The 19,185-nt window shown below is 39.3% G+C and overlaps 1 protein-coding gene across 5 annotated transcripts in view; it reads right to left on the bottom strand.

Moving 5' to 3' along the window:
• PLCE1 (phospholipase C epsilon 1) overlaps positions 1–19,185 on the bottom strand; it is a 342,109-nt gene that overhangs the window by 303,036 nt on the left and 19,888 nt on the right. For all 5 annotated transcript variants that reach the window (XM_021074005.1, XM_021074008.1, XM_021074007.1 and 2 more), the window contains one exon: positions 1,377–2,931. In XM_021074005.1, the coding sequence (XP_020929664.1) occupies positions 1,377–2,579 (1,203 nt within the window). In that variant the 5' untranslated portion in view covers positions 2,580–2,931. The remainder of the gene's footprint in view (positions 1–1,376; positions 2,932–19,185) is intronic.

The raw sequence follows: 19,185 nt of genomic DNA, 5'->3' as shown, positions 1-19,185 counted from the left end.
TAGTACTTATAATTAGGGTGACCAAATCTAAGGGGCCTCCCAGAACGTGGGACTTAAGTTCTAAAACTGGGAAAACCCCAGGCAAATCACTCCCTACTAAAGTTCATTACTACTTTGAAATTATGGTAGTTATCACATCCCTAGATGTCATTATTTAGTGGGCTGATAAAGAAGCACCCTGTTATAGCCCCCTTTCAAAAATATCTTAGTAAGAGTTCCCGTCATGGTGCAGTGGTTGACGAATCCGACTAGAAACCATGAGGTTGCAGGTTTGATCCCTGGCCTTGCTCAGTGGGTTAAGGATCTGGCGTTGCAGTGAGCTGTGGTATGGGTTGCAGACGCGGCTCAGATCCCGCATTGCTATGGCTCTGGCGTAGGCCAGCGGCTACACCTCCGATTCGACCCCTAGCCTGGGAACCTCCATATGCTGCGAGAGCGGCCCAAGAAATGCCAAAAAGACAAAAAAAAAATAAAACAAAAAACTTAGTAAATGTATGTCCACATAACCTGTGTCTGTTATAATCCTTTGGCTTTTTTGTTTGTTTGTTCGTTTTTTGTTTTTTGTTTTTTTGGTTTTTTTTTTTGTCTTTTCAGGGCTGCACATGCGGCATGTGGGAGTTCCCAGGCTAGGGGCTGAACCAGAGCTGCAGCTGCCAGCCTACGCCACAGCCACAGCAATGTGGGATCTGAGCCACATCTTCAACCTACACCACAGCCCACAGCAATGCCGGATCCCCAACTCACTGAGCAAGGCCAGGGATTGAACCCCTGTCCTCATGGATACTAGTCAGGTTTGTTAACCACTGAGCCATGTCGGGAACTCCTATAATCCTCTGTATTTTATTTGATGCATTTAAAACCTGTTCTTCTCAGCCCAAAGGCATCACCAAATTGCCAAAAGGGCCCATGGCATAAAAGGTTAAGAGGGAAGAAACTAAAGAGAATTGGCCAGAAAATGGAGAAAACCAGATTTAAGTTCCTTTAGGCTTTGCTACCTAAAAGCAATGATGAGCTATGTGGTAGAAAAGAATAGAAGTGTGTATCTCCCAAGGACACAACTAGATAACCAGTTAAAGGAGCTATGTTCCCAATCTCGAGTCTCTGTTTTGTAATCCTATGTACAGTAGGAATCTCCTTAATTTCTCCACTCCTGATGACATGTCTATATATGTATTTTGTTATTTACACTGTTGCAAAGTTCATCCTGTCAGCTATCAATTTCAGTGTTAGGTCTACTAGTTTCTAATAACTACAAATGCTTCCTCTAAGAATCATAATTTGACAGAACTATAATATATTGTGAATGGACACGACAGAAATTTTGTTTTTAAAAGATCAGCTTTTAAGAATCGATGAAAAGAAACTTTAACCCTTACCGGATACCAGTGGGCTTCTGACAGACACTGGCGCCCATCTTGCCTGATCACCACTGTTGACAGCCGTCCCATGACTCTCCTGAAAGGCAGTGAGAGACCATTTCTCTTCTGATCAATGTAACTCCAAGCTCCCAGCCCAATGTGACCAGAAGGCAGAGTTCTCACAATGGCCCTGGTCCCGGTATACACCGATTTCTTAACTTCTCTGTCGTTTTTACAAAATCTCCTCACTAACCAAGTGGACCGCTCCCTTTTGCTTTTGAGAAAATCTTCTTCTACATCTTCACAATTATCAGGGAAGTCCTCAAAATGGCTCAGAAAGGTCTTGGCAGGTGGATTGTCAGTAAAATCCTCCCTGCAAAAGCTGTCCCTTGAACATAGCACATTGGCCTTTGGGAAAGAGGCTTCAAAGCACAAGGATTTGTCATTCAAAGGGTCACAAGGATCATACTGCAGCTGCCTATTCTTATTATCACAGTTATTTGCCAATTCCATCAGTTTGCAAGTATACGCCAAGTAATTTTTCTTTGGCTCCCCACCAACACCAGGCAGTACACAGTTTCCACAATCATCCAAGACCAAGTTATCTGACAGGGGACAGAAAGTGTCTGGCATTCTTCTGTCCACTTCATAACGAAAGTGAATCACTGTCGGGTTGCTGTCAGGGTGTGCCCGGCCCATCTCTATGATGGCTGATTGAGTTCCTAATGGACCCATGCCCATGGGAGGTCTGTCCATTTCCAGTTGAATTCCAGGGAACACCTTTCTTTCCAGTGGAGAAGGGATTCCAGTTTCTAAACACAGGTCTTCCTCTGTGATAGACTCGCATGTTTCATAAAACTGGCTCTGAGGAAGGCCACGCTGATGATTTTTCAATATGTTGTTGCAGTTAATATTAAGGTTTTTCACAGAATCTGGCATGCTTCTCTCCCAGCACTTTTCATTACTGTTCTCATCACTCATTATTGTCTCCTTTGCTGCTGAGAGATTCGTGTGCAAGTTGCTTCCAGAAGATTCTTCTGTAAGTGTGTTCAGTTGTGAGATGGTATGAGAAGTCTCTCCACACTGCCTGATGGGAAGGGACTTTGGAAAATTGATGTCTGTGCCCTTTTCACTACTTTCATCTACAGCCAACTGAGCAGATACCACTTTTCTCTGAGTCACAGGTAAGAGAACAGAAGCTGCCATTTCTTCAGAAGTCATCTTGATCAATGAGCAAGTTTTAACTATTGCTTTGTTTCTCCTCCCTTGTGATCATGTCAAGATGTTAATAAAATCACTGATTATTAAAATAATCTCAGATATACAAGTACTCTGAGAAACAAAGTGACAATTCCTCTCATTTAGGCACATTAAGAGCCAAATAAATTTCCCAAGTCATTACTTCCTACCATGTCCAATGTTTTTCTAGATCAAGGTTTTAAGGTGGTAGATCAATTTTCTTTCTTTGGTTATTTGAAGCAATTCTTTTGAAGACTTTTATTAGGCAGTGCATTCTGTAACTTCTGATCCATCACTGGCTTACAATGATTTAAAAATCTAGTCTGAATGTTTCCTGTAAGAAAAAGAGATAATGTCAAAGTTCGTGGCACTAAGTGAATTCTTTAAAATGAACTCATAATTCTAAGCTAATGCAAAAAAATGAACCCATTTTAAGCAAGGAGTTTTGCAATTAGAAGTTTGTTTTAGGCATTTACTTTTCTTGTTCAATATTTCAGAACTTCTGTCTCCAACTAAAATGGAGTAACAGAGACCAGATTTATCCCCCTGCCTTCAACAACTGAAAAATAAGATCAGAAAAAAAATTAATTAATGGTTTTCAGATACCAAACAAGAGGCAACAAGAATAGTGATCCCTGAAAGAAGAAAAAAATAAAGCAAATAAGGTGAGCTCTATAAATTCCCTGGCTTACAGTTTGAGAGTTTTTAGGCTACCAAGGAGGGAGGAGAAACTCAAGTGAAACTCAACAGCAGGTCTAATTTAAGAGAAGGAGTTGAGAGTTTAATGGGGCCAAGGAAGTGAGAGAAAGAAGACACATGAAACAAGATGAGCAAATATAAGCATGACAGTAGGTGTCTCATAAGAAATAATGCAAGCTCAAAGAGAATGGAATGAATCTTTAAGGTACTGAAAAAACATATACAACCAACATAGAATTTTATACCTAGCAAAAATATCTTTGGAAAAAGAAAATGAAATAAAGACTCTTTAGACATGCAAAAGATGAAAAGAATTAATTACTAGAAAACTTAACATATAAGAAATGGTTAAAAAAAAAAAAAAGCCCATCAGACAGAAGGAAAATGATACCAGATGGAAATCTGGATCTATACACAGAAATAAAGAGTATGAGAAATGTTAAACATGTGGGTTAAAAACAATTTTTTTCTTACTTTTTAAAGAACATTAGATAATTGACCATTTAAGGCAAAAATAATAACAATATATTGTGCAGTTACTAACAAATGAAGAAATAAAATACATGACAATAATAGCACAAGTGGAGTTCCCATCGTGGCGCAGTGGTTAACGAATCCGACTAGGAACCATGAGGTTGAGGGTTCAGTCCCTGCCCTTGCTCAGTGGGTTAATGATCCAGCATTGCCGTGAGCTGTAGCGTAGGTTGCAGATGCGGCTCGGATCCAGCGTTGCTGTGGCTCTGGCGTAGGCCGGTGGCTACAGCTCCAATTGGACCCCTAGCCTGGGAAGCTCCATATGCCATGGGAGCGGCCCAGGAAATAGCAAAAAATGACAAACTAATAATAATAATAATAATAATAATAGCACAAGTGTTGAGAGGGGGGAAATTAAAAGTATATTGTTATAAGGTTTTTTTCTACATGAACTGGAATAAAATTACTTAAAGATAGGCTGTTATAAGCTAAAAATGTATAGTAAAGCCCCAATGCAAATACTTTAAGAAAAAATACAGGAAGTCCAAATATTACAATCTTTAAACATTTTTCAAATAATAAAAAAGGCAGAATAAAGGAAAGGATGAACAAAGAACAGATGTGACAGATGGGAGACAAATGGTAGATTTAAAATTTTCAAAAAGTATCTTTGGGCAGTGTTTCCAACTTTTCCCCCGTAAAATATATACATTTTAATTCCCTATTTTATTTGAATAAATTATTCAGTTGAATGTATGCAGACATAAATATTTTTGATTTGTGAAAGGCATTATGTTAAAAAATAATCTAGCCTATTTTATTCTCCAAATTACTGAACCCTGCTCTATGGTGGGAACTGTGTAACAAGCTAGATGGCCAGGATCAGCTTGTGAGTCTACTGAGAGAGACAGAGAACTGAACAGATTTCAATCCAGTGTTTCAAGTTGTAAAGGACATACAAGGCACTCTGGCACTTAGCCTCATCACCAGTTCCTTTAGGTAAAGCTGTTCTTCCAAAGGCAAATGATGAGCATTCAGTCTCTTCTGTCAACACCAGATTCACTTATCTTTGTTCTTTGCCATACAGATGTCCCCTCTTCTCTTTGCTTCCCCCTTTTCCACTTTTCCCTTCTCTTACATATATGCCCCCTCAAGCAAGCACAGTCACAAACTTTCACAACTATCCTGTTCCCAGCACATGCAGATCCTCACAACTACCCTGAAGGATCCAAGGACACTCTCTCCATCAGATACTTCACAGGGAACAATCCAGCCCACCCAGAGCATCAATGTCCTGGTTCAACCTCTTAACCCCTTCTACCTTTAGTGTCTTCCTTCCAATTTGGTTTATTTTTTCTTTTCCTTGGAAAATGCCTCTCTTATTTTCATAGACATATGCTCAGTGTAAAACAATTCAAACAATGCAGAAAAACACACAATTTTTTTTTACCTTAACACAAATTCCACCACCCAGAGATAACCACATGAATACTATGAGGACTCTCCTTCCAGAATGTTCTCTATGTAGTAACATACAGAGATATAAGTATATAATTACACAAATGGCAGATAATACTGTACATGCTGTTTTCATACCCACTTTTGAAAATTCAAAATTGAACAACTTTTCATGTCAGGAACTATACTTGGTAACTGTGATGGTTTACGGCACTAACGTGTTTCAGTATCTTTGCACTATTTTTTTTGAGTAATTTTTCAGGCCAAAGCCTTCAGATGGACAGTTCATTTGTCTTTTCTCATCCATGAGGAAGGTAATTCAAGGGAGGTGCTGCTTAAGTCCTACTCTAAGCACTTTGCAATTATTACCTCATGTAATTCTCACTCAACCCTAAAGATAGTGTGATGGTTTTAAAATTTATCCACAAATTCTTTGGTATTCCTCCCTTCAAAAGGTAGAGACTTGGAGTTCCCTGGTGGCGTACCAGTTAAGGATTTGGCATTGTCATTGCCGTAGCTTGGGCATAGCCAAAAAAAAAGTTAGAGCCTAACTACCCTCTCCTTGAATGTGGGCTGTACTTAGAGAATGTGGTGGAAGTAACATATTCTGAGAATAGGTCATAAAAACCATTCAGATTTCTTGTCTGCTATTCCTCTCTTGCTTTCTCTGGGAGAAAATCAGCTACCATGTCATGAAGAGAGTTCCCTGTGGCAGGAACTGAAGCCTCCTGACAACAGCTACTTGAGGGAACCATCTTGGAAAGTGCTCCCCCAAGCTCAGTCAAGGCTCCACACGACAGTGGCCTCAGTCAACATCTTGACTGTAACCTCAGAAGCCACCCTGAGACAGAAGCACCCAGCTGAGCCCTTGCCAAATTCCTGACCCATAGAAACTGTGAGATAATACATGCTCACTAATATTGAGGCACTAGGTTTTGCAAATCATTTGTTGCACAGCAACAGATGACTAATACAGGTAAGTTCTATCATTACCCACATTTGACAGATTAAAAACCAAGCATAGAAAAGCTAAGTTACTTGCCAAAGATCACACAGCTGTAAAATGGTGAAGTCAGGATTCCAATCCAATCCAATCTCTGCTCTTCACCATAGTTCTGCTGCTTTCTTTGCTATCTAGTGTGAAACCTCACAAGTTTGGATTTCTGATGTACCCTAGTGACAGAGATTTATGGCCTCTGGGAGAATCCTCTCTTATTTGTATCTGTCTCTGGAAGGCTGAGGTTTCTGCTTTGCCTCTAGGTTAACCAGGTCTGAGCAACATCACAGGGAGCTGACTGCCTGGAGCACTGATCTAGCTCCATCTCAGGTCATTCCTTAATCTGACTAATCTTTTTTTGAGTACAAAATTAAATGAGACAGGGATCTGCCCTTGATTTCCTTAAAAGCTAACACATCATCAGTTAAGGTATAGTGGAAACAAGGAGATGATCCAGGTTAACACAGAGGAAAAGCATCTAAATCTGATGATGGAGACTGGTGGGGGTGATTGCAGGGAGGGTCTCCTGGAGAAGATGATGACCATAGCTGAGGTCTGAAAGACAAGGAGAGTTAGCTAGAAAAGAAGAGGGGTGAACTTTTCAGAGAAGAGCAAATGTGGACTCGTCTAGAGAGAAATAGTAAGACATTGGTGCCTGGCACTTGAAGCAAATATTTTAATCATTTTGGGGTTTTCAGCCTCAGGGTAGGGGAATATCAGTCACAAACAATCTGTTGATAAGTTTCCACAGGCTAAATCAGGGGGCTGGCAAACTACACATGAGGCCAAAATCTGGTCTGCTATCTTTTTTGTAAAAAAATGTTTACAGGAACACAGTCACGACCATTTGTTTCTGTACTGCCCATGGCTGCTTTCATGTTATAATGGTAGAGTTGAGAAATTGTGATGGAGACTATGTGATCTCAAAGTCAGAAATACTTACTGTCTAGCCCTTTAGAGAAAAAGTTTGCCAAACCACTCGCTAAATAAATGAGTTAAAATAATGCCTGTTTAGAGCCAGAAAACTAAGTGGGAGGCTTATTAGCCATCTTCATATATTTGAAGAAACTGAGATGAGGCAACAGGCTTGTTTTATAGTTTCAAAAGGTGAGATCAGGGCCAAGACAAATAAATTACTGGGTAAACATGCTTTGGCTTAGTCTGATAAATAATTCCTTAACATACATACATACATACATTTATTTATTTTCTTTCTTGGCTGCCCCTGCAGCATATGGAAGTTTCCAGGCCAGGGCTCGATTCCAAGCTGGAGCTGTGACCTACACCACAGCAGCAGCAATGCTGAATCCTTGACTGGCACCAGGCAGGGGATCAAACCAGTGCCTCCACAAGACAAGCTGGATCATTAACCCACCATGCCATTGCAGGAACTCCAATAATTCCCTAACTTTTAGAGTTTTTCTACAAAGGACAAGCTATCTTGGATGCCAGTCTTCTCCTGATGGTTGTAGAGGGATTTAAATAGAGAGGCCTAGTGTTCAGCAAAGTAGGTAATAATAGAGGGAATGAATGATTGCCTAGAATGTTTAATTATAAAAACAATGGCTAATACTCGTTGAGAACGTACTGTGTTTCAGATATGTTCTAAGCACAGTGTACATGTTTTCTCACTTCATCTTCATGATAAAATTAACAGGATGGCAGAAACTGCTAATTGTCCCCCTCAATCTCATTTTCCTCAATAATAGAACATCTGGATTTTAGCCAAGCAAATGGCCATCCCCTTATCAGCCTCCTTAACAGCTAGATGTAGCAATGAGACTACAAATGTGTAGTAATTAGATATAAGCAGAATGGTTTGCTACATATGGAAAGTGTCCTTGAAGGGAGAGGGTATGCTTTCTCTTCTCCCTCCTTCTCCTTTTTGCTGGCTGCAGGGAAGGCATGATGGCTGGAGCTGAAGCAGCCATACTGGACTGAGAGGAGAACATGAGAAAAGATGCCTCGCACAGCAGAGAACCAAGATAGAAGCCTCTGTGCCTGTTTCCTGGGGAAAGAAAAACAAAATTCTATCTTAAGTTACCACAATTTTAGGTTCTTTGTCACTGGCATCCAAATCTTTTCCTAAAAAGTTTAGGACTATTGTCATCCTCATTTTATGGATGAGGCTCAGAGTATCTAAGAGTACAGAGATGTGATATAACAAGGAAGCTATATAGAAAATTCCTGCATTGGAGGGAAAGTTACACTCTCTAATTCCTACTATGTTTCCAACATTATGTTCTTTAACCAGGTGGAATCTTTTGCATCATAAAGAATAATAAAATTAAAAAAATACTAAATACAAGCATATTGACTTTTCCAACTGTAGATATTGGAAGGAGGTGGGGCTTAACAACAACAAAAACTAATCAGACAATTGTCAATGATTTATTAAGCCCTTGTTATGTTCCACAGAGTTCAGAAGGCAAGATGGCCATGGATCAGAATATCAGTAAAGCTCTGACTGAGGGAGATTTAAACTGGAACTTTACAAAGAGGTAGCAATTATTTTTATCCATATTTGGATAGAAGGAACAGTATGAAGAAATATGAAGAAAACACAATGCACAAGCATGAATTCAACTGAAGCTCGTAGGAAAACACGTCATCTAATCAAAGAAAGTGAAAATTTCTCAGTGATACACCCTCATGGAAAAGAAATACGAGGGTAACTGTCAAAGCTGGTAACAGAATTTAATAGTTCTATTTGCCTATTAACTTAAAGGATTTCATAGCATCCCTTCGAGTATCATGGATATGACAAATAACATGCCAGTTATTTTCTTATGCATGCTCTTCTCTCTAAAGTCCACTCTGCAAAGAGATTAAAGAAAATATTTAGTCTGCACAACCCTTTCCTCCCTTTCTGCCTACCACAGGCACATGGAGTACACGATTGTATGCACATACCCACACCAAACAGTCTACATGATACGAGTCAGTCTTCACTTTTTCTCCTCCACTGAATGTTCCACTCCCTCCCGACCTTTTTTCTCTGAACTATTATGATGGAAATTGCATAACTCACAAAGAAAAAAATTTTTTAAATTCCCAAAAGACACTGGTGTACCAATCTAGTTCCTTTTCCCAGACCCCAAAGACTTAATTAACCCTTTGTGACTTCTACTCTCTTTATCAGAAAAGTTTTAGAGTCTGATGCTAGACTTGTGACCCAGAAAATCTAGTGATACCTTAATCTTTATACTCTGTGTATATGAGATATCAGGAATTGCCTGATGAGTAAATATTTTTGAACTATACCTTGATAAGGCTGCCAGTACAGTACTTTGGAGGATCTCAAAAAATTTATTCAAACAGGTTAATTCTCGATTGTAAAACTCACAAGGAAAGGAAATCCTCACTGCAAACATAGTCTCTAATCAGCCTGCCAATCACCCCTTCTCTCCCTATTGCTCTTCCAGAAATATGAGGATATAGACATTAGCAGAATGTAATTTTAAGCCAAGAGTGGAGGTGAGCAGGATTAAGGTGCTGACATGCACAGGATGCATTCACACAATGATTCATATTTTTGATTCAATGAGAAGGAAGGAGAGCAGGCAGTAGAAGATGACATCAGATCCTCCATAGTTTAGTTCCAGTTGATTTTTTCCAACTTCACCTCTAATCAATACCCCCAAGGAAAAGACATCCTGTCGCACTGGTCTTTTTGCCATTTATGGAACCGGCCTAGAACTTACTACCTCTTGCAGTCCCCTTCCCATTGTCTTCTAACTCTACTAAGACTCCATCACCCAGGTTAAACAGCATCTCCCCTCTGCAGTCCTCCCTGATGCACACCTTTCAGCATTAATTGCTCACATCTGTGTTTCCTGTAGTTCTTCCTACATTTTACCACCATAGCATGTCACCACTCACTGCACTGCTGCTATTGATAGTGTAAGACCCCTGAGTGGATTGAGAGCTTCTGAAGAACAAAGATCTTGTATCTTCAAACGCAAGGAGTTTTATAGAGACCCTGCACCCCACATTCCTGGCATATACCTAGGCATATATCTTGGACTCAAAAGGCATTTGACTTTTATGGAACCGGCCTAGAACTTACTACCTCTTGCAGTCCCCTTCCCATTGTCTTCTAACTCTACTAAGACTCCATCACCCAGGTTAAACAGCATCTCCCCTCTGCAGTCCTCCCTGAGCTTCCAGCCTTCCAAGCTCTAACCTTCTCCTCTTTCAATCCATCCCATACAGTTTTCTGAAAAATCTTCCCCAAACACTATTCTTATGACATGACTCCTTTCACCCATATCACTTGGGAAGGAACAGAGTGCCACATTGTTTAGTGTAGTAAATCCAAATCTGACCCTAATCCTCAAGAATATCATCAATTTCTTTTAAAAAAAATCACACTATATAGCACAAGGAACTATATCCAATCTCTAGAGAATAGAAGATGGAAGTTAATATGAGAAAAAGAATGTATGCATATGACAGGGTCACTATGCTGTACAGTAGGAACAGGCACAACACTGTAAATCAACTATGTTTTAATTTTTTAAAAAAAATCTGTAAAAAATCCTGCAGGGACTTTATTTGGGATTCATCTTAATCACTATGTCATTTTGGAGAGGAATAACATGCTAACCATATCGAGGTTTATTAATCCAAACACATGATGTACCTAGCCACTATAGTGCCCCCCCAATATGTATGAATATATGTATGCATGTGTATACACACATCTCTATATAAGTATTAAAGTTATATAAGTCATGTTTCCTTTTATTCATAGTTTGTGGCAATATTTTAATCACAAATGAGTTTTGTCTGATGATTTTTCTGCATTTATTGAGGTAACTGCATCATTTTCTCCCCTAATAAGTTAACTCATAAACTATATTGATTGATTTTCAAGTATTGAAAAGAATTTTACAAATTCATGAAAAATGTAAAAAACCTAGAGTAACCAAAGCAACAAAGGGAGAACAAATTGGAGGACTTAAATAATCTATCTATCTCAAAGCTATGGTACTCTTGATGGTGTGTTATCAACATAAGGATAGAAATGTCAAAACTACCATGAGATACCACCTCACACCAGTCAGAATGGCCCTCTTTAATAAGTCCACAAATAACAAGTGCTGGAGGGGCTGTGGAGAAAAGGGAACCCTCCTGCACTGTTGGTGGGAATGTAAACTGGTACAGCCACTATGGAGAACAGTTTGGAGATACCTTAGAAATCTATACATAGAACTTCCATATGACCCTGCAATCCCACTCTTGGGCATCTATCCGGACAAAGCTCTACTCAAAAGAGACACATGCACCCGCATGTTCATAGCAGCACTATTCACAATAGCCAGGACATGGAAACAACCTAAATGTCCATCGACAGATGATTGGATTCGGGAGAGGTGGTATATATACACAATGGAATACTACTCAGCCATAAAAAAGGATGACATAATGCCATTTGCAGCAACATGGATGGAACTAGAGAATCTCATCCTGAGTGAAATGAGCCAGAAAGACAAAGACAAATACCATATGATATCACTTATAACTGGAATCTAATATCCAGCACAAATGAACATCTCCTCAGAAAAGAAAATCATGGACTTGGAGAAGAGACTTGTGGTTGCCTGATGGGAGGGGGAGGGAGTGGGAGGGATCGGGAGCTTGGGCTTATCAGACACAACCTAGAATAGATTTACAAGGAGATCCTGCTGAATAGCATTGAGAACTATGTCTAGATACTCATGTCGCAACAGAAGAAAGGGTGTGGGAAAAAACTGTAACTGCAATGTATACATCTAAGGATAACCTGACCCCCTTGCTGTACAGTGGGAAAATAAAAAAAAAATTAAAAAAAATTAAAAAAAAGAAATGTAGATCAATGGAGTAGAGTCTAAAAATAGAACAACACATTTAGTCCATTGGCTTTCCAACAAGTTTTATGTAAAGGTAGTTCAATGGGGAAAGGATAATCAATAAATGGTGCTGGATTCAACTAGAAAAGTAATGAACATCAACCCCTAAATCATACCGCACACAATAAGTAATTCAAAATGTATTACACAAGTAAATATAAAAGCTATAACTATAAAACACTTAGAAGAAATCTTTAAAAGTTCTATAGAAGTTGTAGTAGAAAGCTTTATGATCTTTGGATAAAAAATTTTTTCTTAGAATGCAAAAAGCACTAACCATACAAGAAAAATAAGGTAAAACAAACTTAATCAAAATTGAAAACTTCCACTTTTCAAAAAAAAATGCCATTAAGAAACAAATAAGCAAGCTATAGATTGGGAGAAAATAGCCACAATACTTTACCTGAAAATAAATTCTAATATCCAGAATATATAATTTAAACCTCTTATAACTCAATAATAAGCATAAGACACAATTTTTTAAATGGGAAAAAGACTTGAACAGACACACAACCAGATAATAATCAAGTGAACAGTCTATTAACAAATTGTGACAGATCAACATCATTTCTGTATGGAAAAAAATCAACTTTGATCCCTTCTTCATATCACATACAAAAGTTATTAACTCAGTGGATCACAGTCCTAAATGTAAATGTTAAAATTATAAAGCTTCTAAAAGAAAACATAGGAGAAAATCTTTACAACTACTGGAGTAAGCAGAAATTTCTTAAACTGAACATAAAAACACAACCACGAAAGAAAAGCAATTGATAAAGTGAACTGTACCACAATTAACAACATCTGTTCTTCAAAAGGCGAGTCATAGCATAGTAGAAAACACTTTTTAATATAAATATCTAGCAGGGGATCTGTATCCAGAATACATAAAGAACTCCTACAACTCAATAAGAAGACAAGCCAAGTTTTAAAAGTGGACAAAATTTTGAATAAGCTCTTTTCAAAAGAAGAAGTACAAACACGTGAAAAGATGTTCAACATCATTAGTCATCAGGGAAATACCAACTAAAATCCCAATGAGATAACACGTTATGCCCATTAGAATGGCTGAAATTAAACTAACTGGCCATGCCAAAGTTGGTAAGAATACGAAGCAACTGGAATGTAAAATGGGAATGTAAAATGGTACAATCATTTTGGAAAATGGTTTGGTGTTTTTATAAAGTTAAATATACATTTACCATATGACACCCATATTCCACTCATAGAAGAAAAATAAAAGCATACATTCACAGACTTATATGCAAATGTTTACAGAAGCTTTATTTATAATAGCCACAAACTATTTGTCTATTAATAGATAAACAATCTGAGGTCTCTTCATACTATAGAACGGTGCTCAGTAATTTCTTTGAAGAAATGATCTTGTGAGGATTTAACAAACATAATCTCAATAATTTGGGATTCAAAACATGAATCCCCAAAGCATTAGGTTGTATGAAAGAAGCCAGACAGTGACTGATTTCATCTATTTGGACTTCTAGACCACTGCTGTTCAATATAGTAGCCACTAGCCGTATGTAACTATTTAAGTATAAGTAAAAACAATTTAAATCAAGTAGAATTAAAATTTCAGTTCCTCAGCTCTATTATCTACATGTCAAGTGTCACACATGGCTGGTGGGAACTGTATTAGATAGCACAGATAGAATATTTCCATCAAGGCACAAAGTTGTATAGAACAGTGCTATTATAAAACATGCAAAATTATGATATGCAGGAGAAGCAGATCATTTGTTGCTGGGCTGGGGGCGGGGCAGGAAGAAGTGGAAAGACTATAAAATGGCATAAAGGCATTTTCTGAGAATGATGGAAATGCTATCTTGACTGGGATGATGGCTACACAGGTATATCTCATTCAACTATATATTTTACCCCATATCAGCTTTTCAAGTGGACTATAGGATGCATTATTTCATTCCCACTTCCACTCTCAGTCAGGCACCTCTGAGCACTGAACAACCTACTCCACTGCACAATATGATGCTGAGAGAGCACAAGGATAGTGGAAACATTCAATCTGAGTCTGGATTCTAGCTCTATTTAACCTTGGTAGGGCTTAGCTTCTATAGTTGTAAAATGGGGTGAAATAATAGTTTCCCATGTAACCCTTATAATAATTCTATGAAGTAGAAATCCCTCAAAAATAGTACCTTTTATACTTAGCACTATAAAAATCTCTCCAGAATCTTCACATATAACTTCTTAATATAGGACCATGTGTATTTCTTTTAAATCACTTCCCAGGACTATAATAATAGAGGCTCATGGAGTTCCTGTCATGGCCCAGTGGTTAACGAACCCACATGAGGACATAGGTTCGATCCCTGGCCTCGCTCAGTGGGTTAAGGATCATAGCATTGCCATGAGCTGTGGTGTAGGTCACAGATGCAGTTCGGATCTGGTGTTGCTGTGGCTTTGGTGTAGCCTGGCAGCTGCAGTTCTGATTTTACCCCTAGCCTGGGAACTTCCATATGCGGCAAGTGCAGCCCTAAATAGCAAGAAAAAAATAATAATAATGGAGACTCAATAAATATGTGCTCACTTACTGCTTTGTGTAGAATATTATTTGTATGTCAGTACGTGATGATTTTCCTTATCTCATCAAGTGCATGCAACTAAATGATTTTTAAGTTGTACAAATTTACTGGGTGCTCAGCACATGTGTAAGCACATGACTTCACAGGAAGTGAAAGGCACAATCTCCCCCTACAAGGAAATCATTTGTTACTACGGAGCTATAAAGGAGAAACTTAGGATATGAGTTATTATCATAAAATACTGAAGCGTATAATACAGCCAGCTAAAAAGTGGGCAAATCAGTCAATAGTGTGGACTAACTGTGCAACAGATCAAAAATGAAAATAGAGATGGCAGAAATCAGCAAGAACTGAAGCCATGTGTGAAGAGTTTCTACAGAATATCATAGTCTTTAAAAGAGGACTCTGCCCTGGGAAGGAGAGAGGGAGAGGGAGTCTTGTCTTGGAGATAGGATGGAAGGCCGTGGGTTGGCTGGCACATGGGGCTACTCTGGCCTCACTAAGGCTAATTGCAGCAGAAACCATCCTAGACAGGGGTTGGAAAGTTCTCATACCAGGTCAACACAACACATTTTAGGGAGTCATGCAATGAAGAGGAGGCAAAAAGTGGATGCTTCCCAGAGCTGATTCTTTGAAGGCCCTGTATTACCCATCCAATGCATCAAAAATACAACAGACCTCTCCAAGCAGCCAAATGCCACCATTTAGTTGGGATACCTAGAGCTCATGTTACAAACAATTTTTATCTAATTGGCAATTAGGCAACATCAACATACCCCTTCACTAAACGGTTTTGTTTTTTTTTTTCCCAAACTGGTATTCTACAAGTCATTCAATTAATGTAATTGCCTTTCCAACGAATTAAAAATACATGTGATGAAAACTAACTCACTCCGAAGGAGATAAACATAACAGAACCCCTCTACTACCCTAACACATTCTCATATTACAGCCCCTCAGTAAGACAATCCTGATTCAATCAAAATAAGATACAATTCCGCTCCTGCTGACTCTTCTCTTCATGGCTGTGCTTCCTGCTCTGCCTCCTTGCTGGGTGCCCTGCATTTGATACCTAGCCTACATTTCATCACCACACCAAGTGAAACATTTTCCAGACTAAATAAGTCTCCAGCTTCATAGAGGTTTTCTCACAAAACCCCAGCAGATGGAAAGCATTTTAAATCATACACTTAATGACTAAGATGGCTATTTTCATTTTTATATTTACATTATATTACCACCAGCATCGATAACGGTTTTCAGAGGTCCTCTAGTCAACAAGCTTCAAAATTATTCCTGTTCCTCATGGATTCCCACCAATGATAGCAAGTTCTGGGTGGAGGCCCAAGCCAACAACTGACTCAAATAGTTGATATCATTCTAACAGTGCTTGTTTTCAGCAGAGTTAAAAATGCAAATAGAACACCTCATTAAAACTCAAAGTTCACTTTAGCTCTGCCTCTGACCTACCACTGAAAAGTCATCATCCAAAAGGGAGAAGCAACATTACTCATACTTTTACCTGATTGAGGGAAAAAAAAAAAAAAAAAAAAAAAAAAGATGAAACAAACAAGTTTTCAGAGTTATGCTACTGTTGTGGTTTTTTTTTTTGGTCTTTTTGTCCTTTTTTGGGCCGCACCCCTGGCCTATGGAGGTTCCCAGGTTAGGGGTCTAATCGGAGCTGTAGCCACCAGCCTATGCTACAGCCACAGCCACGCCATATCCGAGCCACATCTGCGACCTATACTACAGCTCAAGGCCAGATCCTTAACCCACTGAGCGAGACCAGGGATAGAACCTGCAACCTCATGGTTCCTAGTTGGATTTGTTTCTGCTGTGCCACCATGGGAACTCCTGCTGTTGTTTTTTAAATTTGTTTAATCTATAGGCCGATACCTTGGCACTTCTATTATTTTTCAGGGCAGTGTAACCCAAATTACAGACATGTTTGCTGAGTCCACAATCTGAAGCAAGCAGGGCTGCTCTGACCTGTACTACCAGCCCTCCGGCCATTCCTGAGCCTTTGACAAGGGTGGGGATAGGGGATACCCAAGGAGGCCAAGGGACGTGCAGGTGGGGGCAAGGAGCCGTGATACGGCCAATCTCACATCTGGATGGTATGGGGTCCTCAGCAGATCAACTGTGTCACAGGTAATACTATACTTGGTAAGGTGGAGTTCATTTTTGTTATCATATGTCACTATTTAAAACATCAGTTGTGATTTTTATGATGAATGCCACAGATTTTTTTAAAATGGCAAGTTTTGACAAGAACGTTGTGCAACATTCCATACTGTTTAACAAATAACACATTATATCCTTCTGATTATAAAGGTAATACACATTTATTGCAGAAAATTTGGAAAGTCTAATAAGTATGAGGTAGAAAAGATAAGATCATTAGGTAAGTCCTAATTCTGTAATAACTTCTTTTCAGTTTTTTCCCCCATGAACATAGATCTTTTATGGAACTGAAATTATACTGTTTATACTATTTTGATTCTGTTTCTCATTTAATATTATATTGTCTAAAAGAATAACTTTGGGACATAATGAAATCTATATAAACAGCCATCTCTTTTCCAACGTTCCAAATCTAATTGCAAAAAGGAGAAAATCACGGAAAATCATAGGCTGTGCTTCACTGAAATCATGCATCACCTCACCTGTTTGATATATTTGTAAACACTGCCCTATTCTTGGAATACAACAACTTCCAGATTGCTCGATCTTTCTACCAAGGGCTGGTCAACCAAAAAGTGTGATTCATTCATTCACTTAGTCAACAAATATTTTCTGAACACCTACTATGTGCCAGATCCTATGCGAGGTACTGAGTACAGATGGTCCATAAAACCACTGGATTGAACTGAAACTTATCAAAGGGATATTTACCATGTTTAAGAGATATTTTATGCTTTTAAACTAAGCCAAACAGAGCCAGGTCTGAGATGATCTGACAAAGTTGGCCTCTCCAATCTACCAATTTGACATCCACTGCAAATTTGACCAATTTGATCTGGTCTCCTGTTCCTGAACCTACTTATTCACCCTCTTCTGGGTTCTTATCACTTCCAAGACTCCCTATGTAGCTTCCTTTCCACAGAGTTACATTCTCTTCAGGAACTTTTCTGAACAGTGACCACGAGCCTCATTCTCAAACTATTGCTGCACCAACCTTCTAGAATCATCCATCCATTCCTAACATCCCTTGTTCCCTAGCGGGGGGGGGGGGGAATGAGCATCTGGTACAGGCATCAGAGTCTCATTTTCCATATTATTTCCCACAGCTACACACTACACGCATCCCTACTAACCACCTAACCATTCCTCTCAGGAAGTTCTCCACATCAATCCATCACTGAAAAGATCCTTTTTTTTGTCTTCTTTTTCGGCCACCCCTTGGCACATGGAGTTCCCAGGCCAGGAATCAGACCCCAGCCACAGTTGCGACCTATGTCACAGCGGCAGCAATGCCAGATCCTTTAGCCCACTGTGCCAGGCTGGGGATTGAACGTGCAGTCCTGACACCGCAGAGATGTTGCCCATCCCCTTGCACCACAGTGGGAACTCCTGAAAATACCTGCCAGGAAAAACATTCTACCCTCTCAATTGCTGCAGGCCATACACATTTTTTTTTCTTCGTATCCTGAATGATATTCTCAGTTGCCTTCCTGCAGTAGGAGCACAGCTAAAGAGAAAGCACTTTTGAAATAGTAAAGTTTGATTCGCTTTAGCCATAACTCCTTAAGAAAACATAACTACCTGGGTCACTTCACCACTCCATGCCACATCAAGACCTCAGATCTTCCACACAGAGCACCAATCTGAGAGCGCCACGTGTATAATCTTAGTCTTCACAGCAACTTCGGGGAGGTACATGTTATAAACACAATGTCCAATTCAGAGATAAGAAAACTGAGGTACTGAGGTTAGAGATTAAGCAAATTGCCCAGAGTCATTAAGCTAGTGGCTGCTGAAGCAGATATTCAAATCCATGCAGCTTCTTCCCCCAGAGGAATGTTTTTCTGCCCTGGCTAATATTCCTCCTCACCTGTTCTTCCCGTGAGGCTGAAAACAGTGATTCTCATCAGCATCAGAATCACGCGAGAGACTTAGTAAAAACACACTTGCTTGGGTGCTAGTCAAGAGAAAGAGATTCTGGTTCAGGAAGAAGGAGGAGATCTGCATTTTAACAGGCATGTCCTCCTCCTCCCCATACCAGGCAATTCTGGGGGCCAGCGGTCTTCCGACCACACTGAGAGAAACACTGTGGGGACTAACCCATCAGGCAGAGAGGCTTTTGGAAAATGGCATTCATGTCCTCATTACTCACGATCTATCAAGGCTTTTTAAAAAGTTGCAGGAGTTATCGGTATATAGGAACAGAGTGTCAGCTTGGCATGATGAAAAAGTTCCTGAGACAGGTGGTGCTGGTGGCTGCACAACAGCATGGACATATTTAATGCCATGAAACTGTACACCTAAAAATGGCTGGAAAGGTA

Source organism: Sus scrofa, chromosome 14, assembly GCF_000003025.6.
Source record: "Sus scrofa isolate TJ Tabasco breed Duroc chromosome 14, Sscrofa11.1, whole genome shotgun sequence".
NCBI classification, from domain to species: Eukaryota; Metazoa; Chordata; class Mammalia; order Artiodactyla; family Suidae; genus Sus; species Sus scrofa.
The sequence above is the reverse complement of the archived record's forward strand: the minus strand, read 5'-3'. Positions and strand labels throughout refer to the sequence as shown.